Source organism: Aplysia californica, unplaced genomic scaffold (assembly GCF_000002075.1).
Source record: "Aplysia californica isolate F4 #8 unplaced genomic scaffold, AplCal3.0 scaffold00270, whole genome shotgun sequence".
Classification (NCBI taxonomy): Eukaryota; Metazoa; Mollusca; class Gastropoda; order Aplysiida; family Aplysiidae; genus Aplysia; species Aplysia californica.
This window is the reverse complement of record NW_004797540.1, coordinates 154,495-155,523: the sequence shown is the minus strand read 5'-3', so window position 1 is coordinate 155,523 and position 1,029 is coordinate 154,495. Positions and strand designations below refer to the sequence as shown.

At 50.0% G+C, this 1,029-nt stretch overlaps 1 protein-coding gene across 1 annotated transcript in view; it reads right to left on the bottom strand.

Annotated features, from left to right (window-relative positions):
* LOC101849851 (trichohyalin) overlaps positions 1-1,029 on the bottom strand; it is a gene marked incomplete in the record, with an annotated part of 75,546 nt that overhangs the window by 66,369 nt on the left and 8,148 nt on the right. Inside the window, 1 exon segment of the mRNA XM_035970463.1 lies at positions 806-934. Coding sequence (XP_035826356.1) covers positions 806-934 — 129 coding nt within the window.

Here is a 1,029-nt window from a genome sequence, read left to right as displayed (position 1 = left end):
GTCTTGAACATCTAGCTCTCACTGGCAAAATTGAGGGCAAACGAGGCAGGGGTAGGCCCAGAGCAACCTACTAAGGGAACCTAAACAAATGAGTAACAAGGAAAGATCAGGGAAACGTAGCTTTTTTTAAGAGCCTACGAGCAAAGGAATGAAAAGAGAACCATGATCGCCGATGTCTGACGCAGATCTGGCACTGGATGAAGATGATGAGATCTCTATTTGTGGACTGAGCGAAGTAACTCATATTGTCAGCACAGTGACATACTAACAAGATACACGCCCCCAGTTGCCCGCTACCTGTATGAGAGCCTCCCTCTCCGTCTCCCAGGCTTTCTATAGATCATCCTGTCGCCAGCAGATGCATACATACATGAAAGGAAGGATGGATGGATGGATGGATAGATGGATTAATTGTATAGGTAGTTCTTCGTTGCCGAAGATGGCGATGAATCCTGCTGCTCATCTGTGGATATGGTGACGAGCTGTAGGATGAACCTGTGCATGACTTTGTTTAAAGTAAAGCTGTCGTTGCACGGTGGCAGTCCCACTCTCTCGGCCTAGGAAGCCTTTACCCAGTGGCATGGAGACCGTTACGTCTGGAGACTGCCAGGCTGCAGTGGATGGCCAGAACTTCTTTTGTGCCTTGTCCATGCCCTTATGCGCTCCACGGCACTTGCAGGTACTGCCTTCAAAACCGTTGGATCTTCCGTTGATCTCATCTGCTTCATCCGCCGGGAAACCAGTCTTCACATGCTAGGATGGATTAATTAATTAATTGATTAACCACCCCCCAGGTGCCCTGTACCTGTATGAGTGCCTCCCTCTCGTCAGACAGGTGACGTATGTGCTCCACGTAGCTCTCCACTTCCTTCATCTCCTCAGACTGGGTCTCCTTGAGCTTCTGCTCCGTCTCACGTGCTTTCTGAAGGTCATCCTGTCGATAGCAGATACGTACATACGTGAACGGATGGATGGATGGGTGGGTGGGTGGGTGGATGGATGGATGGATGGGTGGATGGATGGATGGGT